General features: G+C 41.8%; 1 protein-coding gene across 15 annotated transcripts in view; it reads left to right on the top strand.

Annotated features, from left to right (window-relative positions):
* The window catches only part of TIAM1 (TIAM Rac1 associated GEF 1), a 191,875-nt gene that overhangs the window by 162,716 nt on the left and 10,844 nt on the right, over positions 1-18,315 (top strand). For 11 of the 15 annotated variants that reach the window (XR_003990240.1, XM_030477422.1, XM_030477421.1 and 8 more), the window contains 7 exons: positions 3,797-3,903; positions 12,747-12,926; positions 13,369-13,437; positions 13,781-13,906; positions 15,556-15,664; positions 17,834-18,013; positions 18,141-18,259. Coding sequence is in view for 14 of the 15 variants with exons in the window: in XM_030477422.1 (XP_030333282.1) it covers positions 3,797-3,903; positions 12,747-12,926; positions 13,369-13,437; positions 13,781-13,906; positions 15,556-15,664; positions 17,834-18,013; positions 18,141-18,259 (890 nt within the window). In the remaining variant the exon portion in view is untranslated. Of the gene's footprint in view, positions 1-3,796; positions 3,904-8,200; positions 8,592-12,746; positions 12,927-13,368; positions 13,438-13,780; positions 13,907-15,555; positions 15,665-17,833; positions 18,014-18,140; positions 18,260-18,315 lie in introns of those variants that run through there. The other 4 variants (XM_030477432.1, XM_030477430.1, XM_030477431.1 and 1 more) reach the window with 4 other exon arrangements.

Raw genomic sequence — 18,315 nt, 5'->3', positions numbered from 1 at the left:
GGGGATCACTCCTTATTTTCCACTGAAAGTGATTAAGCGATCGCTATATATGACTTCCAGTATTGCTGACTTTCACTGGGTAAAGAAGTACAGAGGAGCATGATGCACCTTTTGCAGGGAGTGAGCAGTGGCAGGCAGGCAGGGAAGGACACTGGGCTGAACTCCTCAGTCCCTGACGCTGGCTGGCTGCAGGAGTCACAAAGCTCTGCCTCAGTCACACAGCAAGGTGTTGTATGGTGCGCCAAGATGTGTAAAACAACCTGCTTAGGATATTAAAGCACCTTGAAGTTACAAACCAAAGCTTTCAACCACTGAAGCCTGTAGTAGCTTCTGGCCCACAGTGTATAACATGCTGGCAGATGGGTGCCCTTGCCAGCACTTCGCTGATGCTGCCCCTGAGAGGACAAAATTCAGTATTGCCCGTTCCACATACTCGGGAATAAGGCATCGATGTGGGGTTCTCTGATTTGTATGCTGCTTTTTGTGTTAGTAGGATGCACGCTTCTGAGCTTTGCACCACAGCTGACAGGCCTTGGCTAGGAATATTTATTTCCACTGCATTAAAGAAAAAAAAGAATCTGGCACCTAGAAGCGGGCTTTAAGAGCACTACCAAATATTGCTGAAGTCTCATTAAAATCTTGAGCGACAGCAACTCTGCAAATTGGAAGCAGCAGCTGTGGAAAATTTTAGCCAAGTGTTGGCATGGTGCTTAAGCTTTACGTGATTCTCCAGGCCTTTAAGACCCAGCACCTTTGCTCCAGTGATATAAGACTTCCTTTTATTTTGTTAGTTCTGGCCATAAGTAGGGGTTATTTAATGGACATTAGTCATAATGTCATGGATATTACACTGCTGAGGCAACTTGGGAGCTTGTGTGACCTCCATCTGTGCTGGCGGCCACAGGGATTTGACCCTGTTTTCCTGCTGCTTTTTGGATTTCCCTTTGTAATTCCTTAATGTCAAGCGAAGCCCATGTGTTATCATCCCTAGCAAATGGTAGTGGTTGGGCAGCATTCAGGTGCTGCAGAAGGAAATGAGCACATTGTCCTCAGGGCTCCTTGCAGAGCTAAATAAAGATTTACAGGGCAAAAATAAAATGATGTAATGAACCTGACAGAAATGGGATGGTAACTGGAAGGTATTAAAAAGCAGAAGTGTGCAGCGTTATTGAACTGATTGCCTGTGTTTAACAACCAGCAGATAAACCTGCTGAAGTTGACATTGGCTTTGGCAGCTTAAGACATTAGAAATACCCTGAGCACATGTGCTGTGTGGCTACTCATTAAGGCATAAGTGAAAGATTGCTGTCTACTGGGTAAAGTGTTTATACTGCAGGAAACAGATTAAGTGGTGTTTTAATATACAGGAAAAGAAAAAGTGGTAGCTTAAAAGCAAAAGCCAAAACCCCCAAACAAACATTATTTGCCTTGGCTTGGGTGAGAAACAGCTGTAAGATGTATTTCACAGGGCTTATAATGGGGAATTAATTGCAGTGAAAAAACACATACTGCCCAAAACAAATTATGACACGTAGCACATTTTTTTTTTCTCTTATTTTTAATGGATAGCTTAAGGATTTTAAGAATTTTTTCACACATTAATAGGGAGACCAGAAATATGATAGTCCGAGTTCATAAAACCTGGGAAAGGTTCAGAAAATCTAATTTCTTACAGAAAAAAACACTTATTCAACTAGATTTTGTGTTGCCAAACCATCCCCACAGGCCCATCTTCTTTAAAGGTAAACCCTATCTTTTCAGAAGAGAAGCATGTCTTCCAAATCTCAGCTATGAACTACTCTTAATGTCCTTTTAATTTCATTTGATGTCCAATGTAGCTCCATCTGAGTACGCAGAATATGATCTGAATTTATTTCCAGATTCCAATTTTTCCAAATTATTTCTGGATGCAACAAAGTGGAAATATTGTACAACTGTGCAATTTGTATTTGGTAGTGGTAGCTGAAAGCTTGCAAGAACAGCAGCTAGAAGTTGGGTACTGAGGAACCCAGACCTGGATCTGTGCTCTCAGTCCTGATGCAGAGAATCTTACCTAGGATGTAACATGTGTTAACATGAAACTCCTTGAAAGAAGAGCTGTGGCTTTTCAGTTGCAATGAAGGACTGAGAAAAGCGGAATTTTTCTTACCCATTTAGGAAACATATTTCTTACAGACTATCATTTCTATATAATGAAATGTGTTTCATTCCGGTATAAATATAAACAAATACACTAGATGGGTCTAATCAGGGTTTGTTTTTTCAAAATGTTTTGATTTTAAAACAGCTTGCCATTGTATCTGAATTTAAAAGGCCATCCATGCTATTACAGCCTTTTTGGCCAAACTACACAGTGTTTAACTGAAATATATCAATGTAACAGATGTGTGTTACCATCACTGTGGCCTTTTCGCTCACAACACTGCTATCTAGCCAAATGCTCCTTACAGACAAATAGACATAACTTACCTAAATTGAAACGTCTAATTGAAAAATTGCAAGTAACATCAGAGTCAGCATGGGACTAACGTAGAAATGGTGCTGCATCTGATGCACTAAATCATTGTTAATCTTTCTAAAATGTCCATGTTTCAGCCTAGTAGTGAACAGGAGGGGATGGCTGCTAGACCACTGGGTGACAATATGATAGCATGCTTTTACTTGTTGGTTGCTTTTACTCGTAGGGCTAGCAAACAAACAAAGAGCACTTGTTTGAAAAACAATCTATTCTGCTACAGAAAAGGGTCAATTTCCCACCAAAATGTTTAAACGCTACATGCTAACAATACAGCTAAGAATTATGTTCATTGCCTGTTGAGTCTTGGATTCTGAAAAGCAGGGATTTTCCATGTTGCTGCATCCACTGGCCTTTGGTTAGGCTTTTCTGCATTACCTGAAAAATAAATGGAATGGAATAAAAGGTGTAATCAGTGGTGGGACATTCATTGTCCTATTCATGTGGCAGGACGCAGGCGGGTTTTTCTGTGAAGACTGGCTCAGGTGTAGTAATACTGCTTCTAATAGGTATTTGAGTCAGAGAATTAGATCCCCCCCAAAGTTATTTGTGCACAGAGCTCTCACACTGGGTTTACTTCTTTCTTTTGTCACTTGCAGGTAATTCATCATTTACTTACAATAATCAAAGGAGTCACTGGCTGTACCAACAACATAGTCTCCAAAAAAGTGGTCAGGTATAGGAGTGCGTAGTTGTTGCCACATAGTGATGGAAATGAAACTTAGTTTTCAGTTAATGTAATAGACTCCTAAAACCTGCTAAACCGGGGTTCATTTCCTTAAAAATCAACATAGAAACTCAGTAGTGGGTGTGTTAGGCCAAAACTGCAAGCAGTTTAAATTCATCACATTCAACTTAACTCAGAGAAAGGGCTGTCCAAGACTTGCTTCTTGGCACAGCCTGCCCATTCACATGCTGCAGTTTCCATTTGAAACTGCTGAAGTATAAAGGTAGGCAATTGCTCCCAGCCAAGAAATTAATACTAAGCATAAGAATTTCAGTGTGGCATTTTAGCCTTATCTCTGAATCGGCTTTCATGGTTACTAACTAGTGTGTGTGGTCATAACCTGTTTATTTTTACACCTGTAGTTAAACCTGGCCCCAGCTGTAAACCGAGGTAGTCCTTTGAGGTCATTGGGTGCCTTTGGCATAACATCTTGTTAGCATGTACTTGTGTGCAGGATGGGGCCTGGCCCTCCATGGGAACTCCATGTCTGCTGCACCCAGCTTTTTGAATTTCTGGAAATTATGGTTGTGTTTTCACACGCATCTCAATTTCAGCAGGGCACTCACTTTGCGGCGACCCAGACAGCTCTGTTGAGACAGCTCCAGAGGAGGCAGAAGCACAAGACTTAGAGTCATCTGACGAGGCCGATAAGATGATCAAGGTGAGAAAGTTTCATTTTCACATGACAAGGAGTGAAAGCACTATAACAGTCACAGCTGATGTGCTGCCTTCACAGCTGAACATGATCAGAGCATCTTTCCTGGTAAAATGTTGATTTTACTTTAAGGTGTTTACAGATGATACTGAGTGTAACAAATTACAGCTCTGATTATGGTACATCACTATCTCTTAAGCAAGACTTCTGCCCTTTTTCCAGGGTTGGTTTACATCTTTGGTATTTCGTGATAATATTCCCACATAGTTTTAAATGGACTGGTTTACTACCTCCTTCACCAAAGCAGGGCAGCTAAACTAATAGATCAGGTGAATTACTACAATTTCTTGTTCTTTTTTGATCTCTAGGCATAGGAGGAATACAAGTTAAACAGTATTTCCTTAAATCAATAGTATAGCGCACATGCTAGTTTTTAAATGCAAAGTAATTATAGCCAATTTACCTTAAATTGAAGGAAAACTTTCCAATTACAGCTAAGAGGTTGTGCAAATGGATTGTTAATTGCCATCTATTAAGGGATAGGTTTTGCAGTGCTTGGTAGTTTGCACTTGTTCTGATGCTGGGGAGCTTTACACAGCATTAGGTGTGATCATCAAGTCAGTTTATTTTAAAGATACTGATTGCTTTTAGCTGTTTGTTGCATAGGTGATGGTGGGAGCTTACAGCTATTTTTCTACGGAATTAATGATCTAATGAGAATCAGTTCTCATTCAGTTTGTGCTTATGTACAGGTGTGGTTTTTTCTCAGCTCTTGTTTTAACTAAAATGTGTTATAGCGAGCTCTGAGCTGGTTCCTGTGCTATTCTACTTGTCATTGTAGCAAAAGGAAGGAAAGGACCTTGGCCTCTTGTTTCCTGATCTCTCATGTCATGCTAGCCTGTAGTTTTGTCTTTGATAGCCAGACAGTGGAAGTCAGATAACAGAAAACATTCCTATGCATGAAATACATGCGGAGAAGGTGATTACTTGTACAGTTTGTTTCCAGGTTTTATTACGGAACTTTTTCTTGTAAGTACAAAGAATTTCTTCTTCAGTAAGTGGAAGAGCTTGTTGATACTTTGGGATTTTTAACTGTAAATAAGTGGGATTTTCATATGCTCTGAAAAGAGTCTCTTCTGCTGAAGCTGTGGAAGAGCACTGAACATAACACACAGCTGCTTGGGGAGTAATGTTCTTGCTGTGTTTTCTGTAGCTTTCTATTTCTGAACTGTGCACAGGCTGTGAGGTTCCATTTTGCATCTTGCCGCATGGGTCTTCAGAGTTGCAATTGCCCGAAGTAAGGCGTAAGGATTACATGATTAGCTCTGTGGCTCAGCAGATTTAGTTAAACTGAGAAATGTGCATTAGCAGCTCTAATGCTTAATATTCATATATTGGAAGAGTAACTTGTAACTCTAACAAGCCTCGGTTTCCACTGAGAAGAACATCTTTTTTTCTGTAAATGAAATGTTGATAACAGTACATGTTTTCTTTTAAAATTTAGAAATATGTCTAGTTTTGTTTGTGTGATATAGAGGGGAGTGAGGCATTTTATTTCGTATTCTGTTTGTTATGGGACAAACTGCTTGAAATGGTCTTCCTAAAAAAAAAAAGGGACACGTGCACATGTAGTATGCATGTGCACATGTATAATGTGCTTAATATTTGGCAAACTGATGAATGCTGCTGTCCCTGTTCACATAGAAGAGCTCTGTTCTAAGTGGGCTTTCTCTCTGGCTCCTCTCTAATGAAAGCTACAGAATCCCCCCAAATTATTCTGCAATGCTTATATTCCAGTATATGCTAGAGGGGAAGAAACAAAAGTTCAGTGAATGGGAGGGTTTTCCTAATCCGTTTGCTTTTCTTTGTGTTTGGGAAAGCTGATGTACGTGGGGAGTGGGGAGTCTATAACACATGTGTTTCCATGGGAAGTCATCAACCGGCTGGTATGGTGAGGAAAAAAGCAAAGGTGTTTTCCTGTCTGTGCACTGCCACACCTTTCCATGCTTCTAGGATTATGGCACAGAAGATTAAGCTGATGTCCTCGGTGCTATTATTTTTGTACATGGGAAGTGAAACACTCTGCCCTCATACCACCAGGAGGGGCATGTTCCTCTCTATCGCCATTACTGCCACAGCTTCCAGTCTCACTTAGATGGTGGAGTTCAGGGAAACCTTTATCTTCTGCCCCTCTTGGCAAAAACAGGGTAGGAGCACTCTTATGCATTCACTGCTGGGCAGGAGAGGAAATCCATTTTAACTGTGTTGGAGCCTCCCAGCTAAAAGCAGAGTTCCCCTTCTTTCAGCGCAGATGCAGCATTAGCAGCTGAAGATCCAAAAATAGCGTTTGGGTTCTCTTCTGCCTTGCGATAGCATGATCCTGAGGCAGGGCTTAATCCTGCAAACACCACCGCTCCGTGCCGTGGTGCTGGCGGACTGCTCATGCCCACAGAGCACTGCAGAAGAGGAGAGCTTCGAGCTTCTCTGAGGAAACTTTCCGGCTCTCCAACCAGCAAAGCGATCCTAGGGGAGAGTTAATAATTCATGGGAAAAGGAGAGGAATGCACTGCTGCAGGTCTCGTTCATCCGCTCCTGTAGCACAGGCTGGGTAGGCTTTTTGTGAAGGTAAGCTCTGTGAAATCCTATCAGAAGCTGGGCTTGGGTCCCTTCTGACTTACCTGTAGCTTTCCCATGTAGGTGATAGGTGGATGTATGACACAGGAGAAACTTGAACGTGCCTTGTCTTCTCCTCCTCCTCCCTCCCAGCTGTCTCTTTCCCTTCCCCCAGCCAGCATGTGTGCATGTGGGTGTGTGTTTCCTTAGTAGGGGTGCATTTGTTTCTTAATCTGCAAAAGTCTCCAAGCTGTTGATGGTGGTGAAGGATTTGGAGGGTATATGAATAGCTTTGAGGAATTCCCCCCTTTTCTGGAAGTCTTATCTTCTGTATATCCTAAAGACCTGATCATGTAGAGTTTACTTATCCATCACTATTGTCAAAGTAATCATAATATGTGTATATATATATATATATATAAAAAAAACCCCAAAATGAGATATTCGTAGAACTATTCTGATAAAACACTAGAAACCCATTTCCAAGGTGGGTTGAGGCCTCGGCAGTGCACTGATGTGGGATAGCTGTTGTTCTGTGGACACACTCTGTATCTAATTTCATGATGCCTGCCTTGCGTCAGTCAGCCCTCCCAGGTACAGTATCTCTTTGGTCGAAATCTGTGTGAACAGTAACAAGCAGGTATGCTTTTTGGATGTAACTCTTTTCCTTTAAGCCATGCAACTGGCAGTGGCCTGAGTTGTGCTCCCAGTTGCTTCAGCTCTGGGGTGGGCTCCTGACTTTCCTTTCTCTCCTTGTTTCCTGTGGGAGCCAAGATGAGGATAGACCTAGGAAGGAGAAGAGTTGGGGAAATGTGACCTCTACGCCACCTTTTCAGGCTTGTTTTCATCTAGCATGTGAATTCAAGTTTCAGGCTGTTTATGAAATCTGGATGGTAACCCTCTGTCAGTCTCCAGTTCAACAGAATATCGGGAACATTTCATAGCAGAGTAATTTCTTAAGTGGTTACTTGCCTCTGTGGTGACCTGACTATTTTGGACATTTATATATTCTAGAATAAATTTAGGTTCAAAGGAGGTACCCTGAAAACTGAGTATATGTGTAAGCTCTTAATGTTGCAGGTTACTCAAGGCTAAAATAGGTGTTGTGTTGCATGTCAAGATCAGTCTTTGTCCATATTTTTTTCCTGTAATGATCGTTTGAATTTAACTGAGGATGTGTTTAAAAACTGTCATCAGTTAAAATACTGCAGGACACTCATTTCTCCCTGTTTCTAATTAAAGACATCTGCTTCTTGCAATGAAAGCAAATTACCTTGCAGCACTTGGGGCTGGGAAGGTGTTCTGTAATGGGCTGTGTGTGTACATGCTTATAACATTTGGAGGTTTTTGGTTTGTTGTTTTTGGGTTTTTTTTTTCAGAGAAAATAGGTCATCTTCTCTCTGCAGCGTTATTCAAGACCAGAATTAAGTCTCAAAACCTTCAACGTGTTGCAGTAGATGTGAAAGGATTAAAACAGGGATTTGAGCGCTATGTGCTCCAGTAGCGTAACTGGCTTTTTTAAGTTCTTTTAATTCTTCACCTCTGTCCCTTCAGATGTTTAATATTCTTTGGCAGTGCCATTCATAGCCAATCGGCTCATGCTCAGCCACAGGCAACAGACATTTATATTCCCAGGCTGCCTTCACCTCCGCTTTGCTGCATTTCAGCCTCTCTGCTGAAGTTTTGCTCTTAATGAGCCTATGACAAGCAGCGTTGAGTTCTCAGCTTTGACCGGTAGCTGGCTCTTAATTCCAGCTGATGTGGTGAGCAAACGAGGCCAGCAGCAAATGACACATGCGGAAAAGCTTTGCTTAGAGAAATATGGTCACTGCCTTTCCTTATTAAAATGCAGCCATCTTCTGTGTTGCGTGCCAAGTAAGCAGCACAGAGTATCTGTCTGGAGTGGGGAAGCCTTTCGGATCAGCTGAATATGTGGAGAACTGGGATTTTCCTCCTAGATGAGTGACAGCTCTGGCAATACTGCCCTTGCAGCGATGTCGGCTCTTTGGAGAGTTAACCGTAAACTCAAGACTGAAAGCGCTGGGAAAGCTGGTGGCTCTCTGTACCGTATGCTGTATTTGGTGAGCAGATCTACTGTGCAACGCGACTAGTCTAAGTAATTAGCAGTTAAACCAATTTTCATGTTGTTTTAATTTTCAGGTTACAAATTCGAGGCTGAGCTATAATGTATATACCCTGTAGAGGCTTTTTGTTACTGTGGAATGTCATTAGCAGTCCTGGCAATGCATGAAAGGATGCAATTTGTCTGAGTTTTGTTCGGGAGATCAATACCGTTTAGAGTTTGTTATCCGTGGCAAAACAGAGGTGCTGCATGCCATTCAAGAGGGCAGTCTGCCTGATGCCCAGACACCCGTATGTCTTTACACAGTAAGTGCAAGAGCAAATGTCACTTGGCTTTCAAAACTATAGGGCAGGCAGCCAAAACTCCCCACTGTGGGCAGCATCAACATGCTTGGTGAGTTTAAGGACTTACTTACTTCTCCTGCATGGGGAAGATGCAAGCTTAGCTTCTCAGCTGAGCCTCCTGCAGAGGAGGGGTTAATGTACTAGCAAAGTAAACTTAGCTTTACAGTCCTGTTGTGCCAGCTCTCCATCTCATTTTAAGGTTGCTAGTTGGAATTGCTTGCAGAATTGTGCCTAAAGTGTGATGCTGTAATTCTCCTAGAGAAATCCTGGTTCAGTGGTACCATTGTCACATCTGGCAAACATATCTGGTACTGGAGAGGTAAAAGGATCTGTTTCTGTTCCAGACCTTTCCTACTCTATCTGCTTTCTCTAGGGAAACAGGGACGTAGAGGCTTTTGTCAATACCGTGTGAGAGTTTTCATCAAAATAGCAGTATTCTGAACCTCCCTTGGTGCAATATGCATCTGCTTTCCGTCTAGAAATGGATTTTTTTTTTTTTTTGTAAGTATAAATATATAGGTAAATATAAGGTAGACAGGATGAAGTTCAGGAATGAAACAAGACAGTTGTCACAGATGGAGTCATGGGCTTCACTCAAAGAGAGAAGCAACTGTATTGATACAAAATACTAAGTTAACAAAGTGCAACAGTAAATGCAACTGGTTTAACAAGGTTTGATAGCAAGGTACACTTGATTATTTACTGCATAGAGGTCAGGGACAGACAAAACTGTCAGGGAGAACCTCCCATTGAGTAATGAGGTTCAGAAAGGATTCTCTTGCTTTCTAAACTCCTCAGAGAGGAGTCTAGCTGCAGCTAGATCCAGAGTTAGTCCCAGACTTGGTCAATGGTTTATGTCTAAAGAATTATGTATGTGCAATCAATTCTTTTATGCCATTTAGCCAAGATGTCAAAATTTAGCATCCTATTAATCACTCACTGAGAATCTGTTGCAGCAAGGACTCTCTCAGCCTCAAGGAGTAACCTTGAGAAGTGTCGCTACTCAAGAGGGGATCCTGGCTTGCAGCCTGCTGCCGTACAGGAAATCTCAATGGGCCCTGGGCAATCCACTATTTATAGAGTAAGGTGATTGACTTATAGTCATATTTGCATACCAGCAAGACATCTGGGTCACTGTTCCAGACAGCCCTTGGCTACTGTATTGCCATCCATCCCCCAAAGTCCAGAGTAAGCAGGATGCAGCCATCACAACCCCCACCAGTGGTTATGGCTTAAGCCAGGGGTGGATAGGCACATGGCCGCAACAGTTCGTTCAGTGAACAAGCAAGAGAACAGGCTTGTGAACACTGTTCTGCTTCAGGCTTTTTGTCTGTCCAAGGAGTGCCAGGTGAGTGAAACTTGGGAAATAACAGAAAGATGCAAGGCAGGGCAGTGGCAAGGCAGAGCTTGGTTGCTGCTGGCTGGAGCTGGGCGTGACTGAAGTCAGAGAGCAGTTTAAGTGTGCGGGAGTGGAGATAAGGCCTTTAAAAGTCTTATACACTTCCTTTTTGGCATATTCCTTCTGGAGCAGACTGCGTGCCTGTACGACAGTTATCCAATTTTCAACTACTTGTTAGTGTTTAGCTGGCGTTTCATGGTGTAAGTGGATTTTTGCTTTCTCTTTCTGGGTGACCCATCTTTCCCTGTAACTTATTGCAAGTGCATGCACAGTATGGTGAGCTGTCTGCAAAGTATCAAGCATGAACTACTTACTTAAAACACTTAGTTTATTTTTGGACTTTGATTCCATGCTGTGTTTTGTATGAGTAAAACTAGTTATAATGTATATTTGGCTCTTAAAGCAAAATGCCACTAGATATGTCTTCCTCAAATATTATTTCACAAAATAGTCATAACAAAGCTAAACATTTCTCAGCAAACCCTGCATATCCTGGGTCTCTGCAGGTTCAGATTAACATTATGTTAATTGTCAGCTCTTTGTCCCTTTCCAGCAGAGCAGGTAACTTGGGCAGGGTGGGGTTTTTTCCCTATGCTGAAGCCATGCTTTAACCTACTGAGCTTTGTGGATTTGGAGCTGTTGGGATCAAGATCACACCTGTTGAAATCTAATGCAGGCTTAACCTAAAAGTTCGTGTATGGCTTATACTTAAGAGTACAGTGAGTATAGGTGGAATCTTGCTGAGAAATACAGGAATTACTTTGAGTAATAAATCTCAACCCTCAGTGGCATGTGCCGTTACCAGAAGCTGAGCGAGTTGGAAATGGACTGGTTCAAATCGCTGCTTCCTCCTGCCCTCAACTTACAACATTTCTTTCTTCCTCATCAGAGTTAAACCTCAGATTCCTAAGATTAATATTTTTCCTGTAATAAACAGTGTCCAAGAGGCATTTTTGTGTAAACAGTCAGTTACAATTAGTTTGTTGCTTACACTTGTGTCCTGAGGAAAATTATTTTTGCATAATAAGCATCTTTACTAATATGCCTTGCAGTGGTACACTCGGATGAGCATTTGCAGCCATAAGATACCTTTAAGGAAAGCAACCGTGTTATGGCAGGAAATCCTTTACTTGTCGCTAGCATAGTTAATGCTCCTCTTGCGCTTCATGGCATTGTAGGTGCTCTGAGAAGGAAAGATATCTTTGCGTGAGCAGACTGTGCAGCTGAAAAAATGCAGAGGTTTTTCAGCACTGGGTCATCACGAAGGTGTAAGGTAGTGCAGGCTTTGGCTGAGGTGGTTACTACCAGCTGGAGGGTAGGAGTGATCTCCCAAGGGTCAGGGCTCTGCCTCCAGACTGTGAAGTGGTGACGTGCATTTTTCATGGTTTGGTTGTTATCTCTCTGCATATTCTCTGTTTGAACAGGCTAATTTTGAGTCAGTTATTTTAGTATGAACTGGCGGGCTATGGAGGCAGTGCTGGGAAGTCACTGTATCTGAATTAAGATACCATGGCAGCATTAGACACAGAAGGTTAGAGAAGCGTGATCAAGTGCAGCAGCTTTTTTCCCTCCCGTGCCCCCTCCAGGTCTCTGGGAGGGATGGAAACAAGGGCACACTGCTGCTTTGGCACCCTAGAAGCCTGCGGCTGTTGTCACTGACACCAGAGGTTATACCTGGTCCAAACTTTTCAGCTTCAGAAAGATAAGACGATCGAACACCAGGAGGTGAAGAGGGGATAACTGTCTTTATATATAAACAGCTGATGAAACATTTTAAGAAACCAGCTTAGATGTAGGAGCTCTGAAAAACCTGACTTATGGGGAAGAAATTCACACTGCAAAGCATGTTTCCAGGCACAGAACAGATACACAGTTAGTTTCCCAAAGCCTTGCATTTGAAGCCTTGAGAGGCTTTGGTTCCCCAGATGGCTCTGCTTCCCTGAAAAACAGCTTAAACAGTTTCTGTCTCCCTGTTGTCTCCTTGGTTGTGCTGACACAGGACTGTTGCAAAGTAGATTAGGGAACTGGCAGAGGGCTGGGGTGTGTATTTTGTTTGCACAGTCATTTTTGGTTCCATTCTTGAGCCTTCTTGTTTGTTTTTCAATCTTAAGCACTGGACAGCTTATTCTAATTAAAGTTCATGCTTATCTGAAACCAGGAATGTTATTGAACAGCACTTCAATTAACTTGAGTTGTGCAACTCTTCCCACCACCCCCGTCCTGGGTCCCCAGTCACTGAGAGATAGGATAGACAGATACATGAAATGATGTGTGTACTTCTGGACTTTGGTACTTGCTAAAAAGCCCCCAGGCTGCAACTGCTTAACTGCAAAGGCTTCTCAGCTCCATCGTTCCTATAGGTCTTACTTAAAATATTACTGCTGGTCTTTCCTCTTCCTTCTTTTTGAAGAGTACAGAGCAGGTCGCTGCTTTCTGTCGCAGTCTGCATGAAATGAACCCTTCTGATTCAAGTGCTCATCCTCAGGAATTCACAGGACCCCAGCTGGCCACCATGAGACAGCTCACAGATGCAGATAAACTGCGAAAGGTTATCTGTGAACTTCTTGAGACAGAGCGCACCTATGTCAAAGTAAGGGGTCTCAATGTGTTGTTTTCAGTCTACTAATATTTCTTCTCCTGGAAAACTTTGTTAGTTTCTTCTCTAATACTTCAAATTATGTTTCATGCATGTACGTCTTAGTTAACTTACTATTCTAGGGACAGATAGTGGAATTAAATGTAACTTAAATGTCTGAAATAAGTAGGCTTTCTAAATTCTTATGCTGTCATTTTGAAATTACTTAGCTGGTGTGCAAAGGAGCACTGCTCGGTGAGATCCAGTATTGATTTTCTAAATAAAACTGTGTAAAGGTTTCCTTTTACTATCTTAAATTCTGTGAAATCTGACTATTTTGTCTTATGTGGGAAAGGGAAGAATTCATAGACTAGGTAAATGGTGATCTTTGCTACTTCAGTAAATATTCAAAGGCAGTTTGATGTACCAACATGGGAGTCTTTTTCTGAATTTTTAGGACTTAAATTGTCTAATGGAGAGATACCTGAAGCCTCTACAAAAAGAGACGTTCCTCACTCCAGATGAGGTATGTTAATGCCTGTTGCTTATCTTTTTGCTAGATTGCTTATGCACACCCCTCTGCTCCACACACCCCCAGCCTGACTTGCTTGTCTGAGCAAGGGCTATGGAGACATTTTGAATTCTATTTATTTCTTTTAGGATACTAGATTGAGTAGAATTTAAAAGTACTGCTCAATAATATATAGTCTGTAGGGTTGTTAGGGTTTTGGTTGGGTTTTTTTTTCCCCTCTGATATGACACTGATTATACAATTAGACTGAGAATTACTGAAGTTCTAGGAAATGTGATTTAGCTGCAAAGTGATACTTTCAGCATCTTTTTGTTCTTGGGTTTTTTTTCCATCCTAGCTGGATGTTCTCTTTGGGAATCTGACTGAAATGGTAGCATTCCAGGTAGAGTTCTTGAAAACTCTTGAAGATGGAGTAAGGCTGGTTCCAGATCTGGAGAAGCTTGAAAAAGTTGAGCAATTTAAGGTAATCTCCTTGTTTACTTTCCAAGTAGTCCTTCAACAGTCTTCATCTTACTTGTCTGACTGCTGTCACTGTTCATGTGAAAACCTACATCTACTTACACTCAAGAATCATTTTTAGCGAATACTGGAGCTGTTTGAAAAACATCCTGCTGCAATTGTAATTTATGCTACATTTAGCCATATAGACACTGGAAATCTGTAACACTATGTGCTTTTAGACGCTATTCTTGCCCTTCTGCCAGATTTCATATCTCGGGCCATCAGGAAAAGCTATAAATGGGAAGTTCCATAAAATACTTGTTCTGACAAGTCTAATGTAGTAGTTCAGAAGCCCACTAGGGCTACAGGTCAGAAATGTAAATTGAATTCTGTATCTGGGCTTTTGATGTATAGCAGAAATGTATGGCAAATAGTTTCAACTATCGGCAGTTGTGCATCAGATGTAGAAATATAAACTAAAGATATATAAACTTAATTTAAAAAAATGTGGAAACAGATTTTGGTTTATTTCTACTGCAGTCGTGTACTGGATTTATGGCAAGTAGCTAATGCAATGTTTCGTCTTTGGGGAATTTTGTTCTTTCTTTGAGCACTCACCTTGCAGAGGACAGGATGGCTTGATGAATAAAAATTCCACTAGGATTGCTCTTCAGCTAACATACAGCCCTGGAAGAACTACTCAAAGAATTTGTCTTTTTGTGCATGTCTGGCTTTGCCATCAGGTGCTTATTTAAAAATAAGCAGCAGTCATGAATGCTGCCCTCATGTAACTGGAACACAGCCTTTGTTTTGCAGGAAATGTGCCCTTAATGGAGAGCACAGAGACACTTTTTTTTTAGTGGAGGAAGCCTCTGTGACCCCCGAGTGCTCTGGGCTTTGAGGGAGGCGTGTGGAAGAAGCCTCCTTATAGAGAGAACTCTGTCTTCTGAGTGCTGCTGCTTCCACCTTTCTATAAAAAGTGCATCAGCTTCATTTTGAGTTCTGTGGGTGTTGTCTCAAAGCAGTGGGAGAAATGGGATTTCAGGGCTTTATAATTTCAATTCTGCAGTTTGCTTCCCTCTGCTGACTGCAAGCAAGCTGCCTGTGTGTTGTCTCGCCCCCCCCTGCTCCATGTTTGCTTGTTCCTAAATGGGCAGCGGAGCAAATACTTGACTGTGGCATAGACATCTTAGAGAAAGATTGTGTTTGGCCCTTAACACAAACTCACTTTCAAGAGAATAAGACCTTAGTGTGTTTGTGCAGAGGGAAGAAGTCTTGTTTGCAGCTCCTTAGTGTCTTTATCCATTATAAAATCAGATACATCCAGTCCTTTCTGTGGTTTCTGGTCATTACTTAAATCAATAAGGTTTTAAGTTCACGTATTTAAATGCAGTTCTGGAGCTGTGATCCTAGTTCCCTCTGGAGTCAGTGGTGTCTCTAGATTGACCTAACTGGAACTGGGCTAATGATGTTAATCGTATAGCCTGAACTCACACACCAAGGCTAGGCCTGTTTCTTGCTGGATGGTGTGAAAACACTCTAAAAATGCAGTGTCCTGTCATCCAAAAGACGTGGCAGAAGGGAAAATAACTAACTGGCTTTCATGTGCTTTTTTTTCCTAATGCCTTTTTTGTTGTTTTGTTGTTTGTTTGTTTGTTTTTTAAATACTAGAAAGTGTTGTTTTCCTTGGGTGGATCCTTCCTTTACTACGCTGACCGGTTCAAGCTGTACAGTGCCTTCTGTGCCAGCCACACAAAAGTCCCCAAAGTACTGGTGAAAGGTAAGAGCCATGCGCTGGTCAGGCAGACCTGGGCATGCAGAGGGAGAGATGTTGCAGCAACTCATTGGTTTGGGCTGGTGCAGGTTGCCCTTGTGGATGATGAGAGGTGGTTTTGTACCCCAAACCACGCAGGGCAAGTTGTGGTGGAGGAATGGGGGCACACATGTGCCTGGTTGCTCTCAAAGAGCCTTCACAGTAGGGAAGTTCATCTGGCTTGAGAGGCTGCAGAGAGCTCTGTGCAATGGGTGTTCTTGGACCACCATCGATGTAATGGTACCTGAGTGACTCATAACAAGAGGTCATTAACCTCACATGTAGGTTCCCCCCCCTCCTCCCCAGTTAATTTGTCCTCCCCTGACATGTTTAGTTTCTTTTCAGTCATGTGGGGAGTGGAAAGATTTCATAAATGGCAACACAGTGTGTGCTAAAGGATCACTCTGGAACCAGGAGTGGTGACTCTTGTAAGGACCTCTGGATCCTCCTACAGTTTGTGCTGTGAATCCTGCTGTGAATCCCACTGAAGCTCTGGCCAATGTGGTTGAATGCTGATACCCTCTAGGAAAGATCAGCCTGGGAGAATGTTTTATGGGAGATGTCTAAATATTTTAACTTCACTGTGCTCTCTCTCCCCTCTATTCTTCCTCTCGCCTTTGTTCCAATTTGCCCGAGAAGTTTCCATGTCTGAATTCCTAGCAGAGCTTGGCTTGTTGAGATGAAGATAAATGAACTGTGGTCTGGCTTATAAATGCTCATGGGCCTCCTTGCCTTGGAGTGATGCTTTTTCCCCTGTGAAAGTTAATCTCTTGGAGTTAACAGTGCTTCATGCAATTCGTTTTTGGCCAAGACATTAAATAAACAAATGGTTCCAGTTGTAGGAGCAATGCCATTAGGGAGGAGCGCCTATTTTTTTCAAAGAACATCTGGATGCCTGACAATCAGAAATGTTGGTGTTTGTTTTAGTTTCTTGGTTGGTTTGGTTTTGTTTGGGGTTTTTGTTTTTTTTTGCTGTACACATTTTTTTTCATTTCTACTTACAAATTCTTATTTACCATGCTGCAAAGAATACTTGGCAGCTGTGTGGAATGCATGAATAAATGATTTGTTGCTAGTCACATCTATGCTTTCTTTTGGCATGTTTTTGTTAGACCTTAACGTTAATGCTGTAGACTAGGTAGATCAGGTTGGTTTGCTTTGCTTTTTCATTGCTAACTGTATTTACAAATAAGAAATTGTTGTGCTTGAATTATGGCACAAGCAGAACTTGGCGTTTTATTCCAGTGATAAGTCTGGATAAGCCTGGGAGTGTATTTCAAGTGTAATTTGGTGTCCTCGGCTGATGCGCAGGTGGCTTTTGGATTTGAAACTGAAGTTGCTTTATTGAAATCAGGTGACTGTCTGCAAAAAACCCACCCAACCTTGGCAGGGAACATGGCCGTAATAAAAGCAATTGTGTGGAAATGTTCCTGCAGTGAATAACTTTTATGTCTAAAAAAAAGCCTCCTTCTCCATACTTCTCTCCCTGTGATCAAGTTTATGCTCCAGTGGAGGGAGCAACAGAGAATATGGCGTTTTTATAAATTCAGTAGCAGTCAGGTAGAAAAGATGATAGCAATCAGATGTTCAGCCTACCTGTGCTCCAAAATATGGTGTACTATCATATGTTTGCTGCTTCCTGCCTCCATACTAGCTCTTGATGTTGTTTGTTATTCAGTACTGCATTCTAAGGTTTAATGAGATAACAATAACCAGACTCGCCAATATTACAGGCATATCTGTCAGGCCAGACTCATGAATACTGATTTCTCACAAATATCCAATTTGACCCTTTTCTTAAAGAAAACAGATGATTAAAACAGTTCATGCTGCTCTAAAATAGTTGCAAGGTCAACTCAATTTTCACTATCCACAGATACACTGTGGATAGTGAAAATAAAATCTGCATGTATTGATACGGCAGGTGGGTGCCTGCTGTTAAAATCATAAATAGCATATCTGTGGCAAAGTTTCATTAAAACCTGAAGTGTATAAATCTAATACTGTAGACTTGATAAATCTGCATTTCCTTGCAAAATGTCTCTGTATATATGAATTTAAAGCTGGAAAAGTCACTTTATCAGAGCAGCTTTTACAGTTTTTGATTTATCCAATTGCTTCATTTTAATCTTCCAGCCAAGACAGACACTGCTTTCAAGGCATTTCTGGATGCTCAGAATCCTCGACGGCAGCACTCCTCCACACTGGAGTCTTACCTCATCAAACCCATCCAGCGGATACTGAAATACCCTCTCCTGCTGAAGGAGCTCTTTGCTCTGACTGATGTAGACAGTGAAGAACATTATCACCTTGATGGTAGGCAGCTAACCTAAGTTGCGTTTCCCTGTTTAACCTCTGATCTGGAACCCTCTTCCTCCCTCTTCGTCTCAGAGGCTTAAAAATACCTTTTGTCTCTTCCCCTATCTCTCTGTCTTTCTTCTAGTGGCCATAAAAACAATGAACAAAGTTGCCAGCCACATTAATGAAATGCAGAAAATCCATGAAGAATACGGGGCAGTGTTTGACCAACTTATCGCAGAGCAAACGGGGGAGAAAAAAGAGGTAATATGACGAAATTTAAGAGAAAAGGGTTGTTATTTTGGTGCCTGTAGCATAAA

This window comes from Strigops habroptila, chromosome 2, assembly GCF_004027225.2.
Source record: "Strigops habroptila isolate Jane chromosome 2, bStrHab1.2.pri, whole genome shotgun sequence".
NCBI lineage: Eukaryota > Metazoa > Chordata > Aves > Psittaciformes > Psittacidae > Strigops > Strigops habroptila.
Note: the sequence above shows the minus strand (reverse complement) of the source record. Positions and strands in the feature narration are given on the sequence as shown.